General features: G+C 48.3%; 1 protein-coding gene across 1 annotated transcript in view; it reads left to right on the forward strand.

The window, feature by feature from the left end:
* The first annotated feature begins 464 nt into the window (after positions 1-464).
* Positions 465-1,205, forward strand: part of ZFHX3 (zinc finger homeobox 3) — a 113,570-nt gene continuing 112,829 nt past the window's right edge. Inside the window, 1 exon segment of the mRNA XM_009894075.1 lies at positions 465-512. Within this exon segment, the coding sequence (XP_009892377.1) occupies positions 465-512 (48 nt within the window).

Here is a 1,205-nt window from a genome sequence, read left to right on the forward strand (position 1 = left end):
GAGTCTTTCGTTGTCTCTCAATTTACAGATTGTAAAAACATGGAGCAGTTGTCCTCTATCTGTACAGGTTCTCCTCAGTTTTTTTTCTATGGATGTTTTGTATCTGTATATCCGAGAAAAGCTGTGGACCACAGGTTAAAAATCACTTTTACAGATGAGGTAATAGTGCTTTAATTTCTGATGGTGTTTCCTCCCATGTGGCTTGCGCAGGAGCTCTCTATAGGAAGCAGACTACAGAAACGCTTCTTTGCAGACGGGATTCTTGGTAGGTTTGCAGCTGAACTGGTAATCTCCTGCTGATTTGTGGTCTGCATGACAATGCTCCGGCTCTTAACGGTAACGCTACCTAATCTCAGAGGTCTGTAACCTCTAGAAAGGCACATCCTGCCGAACTGGCTCTGCTAGGATGAAGTTTAAGAGACGCTGGCAGAACGAAGCAAACAGGGTAGAGGTGGCTGGGAGCCATGGATGTCAGCCATACCCAGCAGCCCATGCTCGCCAGCTGCCTGGCGGTCAGTGGGAGTTCTCCAGGTCGCATTGTATTTGGTGGAATAGAACTAGTAGGAAAGATGTCCTTCCTTCTCCTCTAGGACCTGCATCGGCCATTTGCCTCTGGGGGTGATAGGAAGCCATCTGTGTGCAGAGGCTGTGCCCTGCAGGATCTCTGGGAGCTTCCTGGCGCGTGGTGGGCTGACCGCTTTCCGATCCCCAGGACGGACTTTTGTCAGATCTGGAATTTCCTGTTTGGTTTCCCTCCTGACGTCTCTCCGTTTAAACTCTGTCCAGAACACAGCAATTAAATCTCCTGTGCATACCAAACGCTGTTACTCCGAAATCTCTGTGAGTTGCTCTGGGTCTCATGGTCTGCTGTGGAGATGCACGTGTGGTAGCTCTGGTTCTGTGCTCCCTGAACTGCTAACAGAAGGGAATTGCCCGAAAATAACAGCATCTGGCTTAGGAAGCCACAGAGTAACAATTTTTGCAAAGTTTCAAAGCTCCAGCACTGTTCTGTTTTAGAGTCTTAACTTGGTTTTCATCAAGAGCTTTTCTGTTACGTGTTCATTTTTTTGTTTGTTTTCTGAAGATCTAAGGCTTTGGGGGGAGGCGGTGCAGGTTACACAATCTTCCTGCCCCCCTTCAGGGAAGTTCTTGGGGGAGTTTTTCCCCATCTTCCCCATCCCTTCGATTTGCCTCTTGCATTCCTG

The sequence above is a fragment of the Charadrius vociferus genome, unplaced genomic scaffold (assembly GCF_000708025.1).
Source record: "Charadrius vociferus isolate BGI_N301 unplaced genomic scaffold, ASM70802v2 scaffold341, whole genome shotgun sequence".
NCBI classification, from domain to species: Eukaryota; Metazoa; Chordata; class Aves; order Charadriiformes; family Charadriidae; genus Charadrius; species Charadrius vociferus.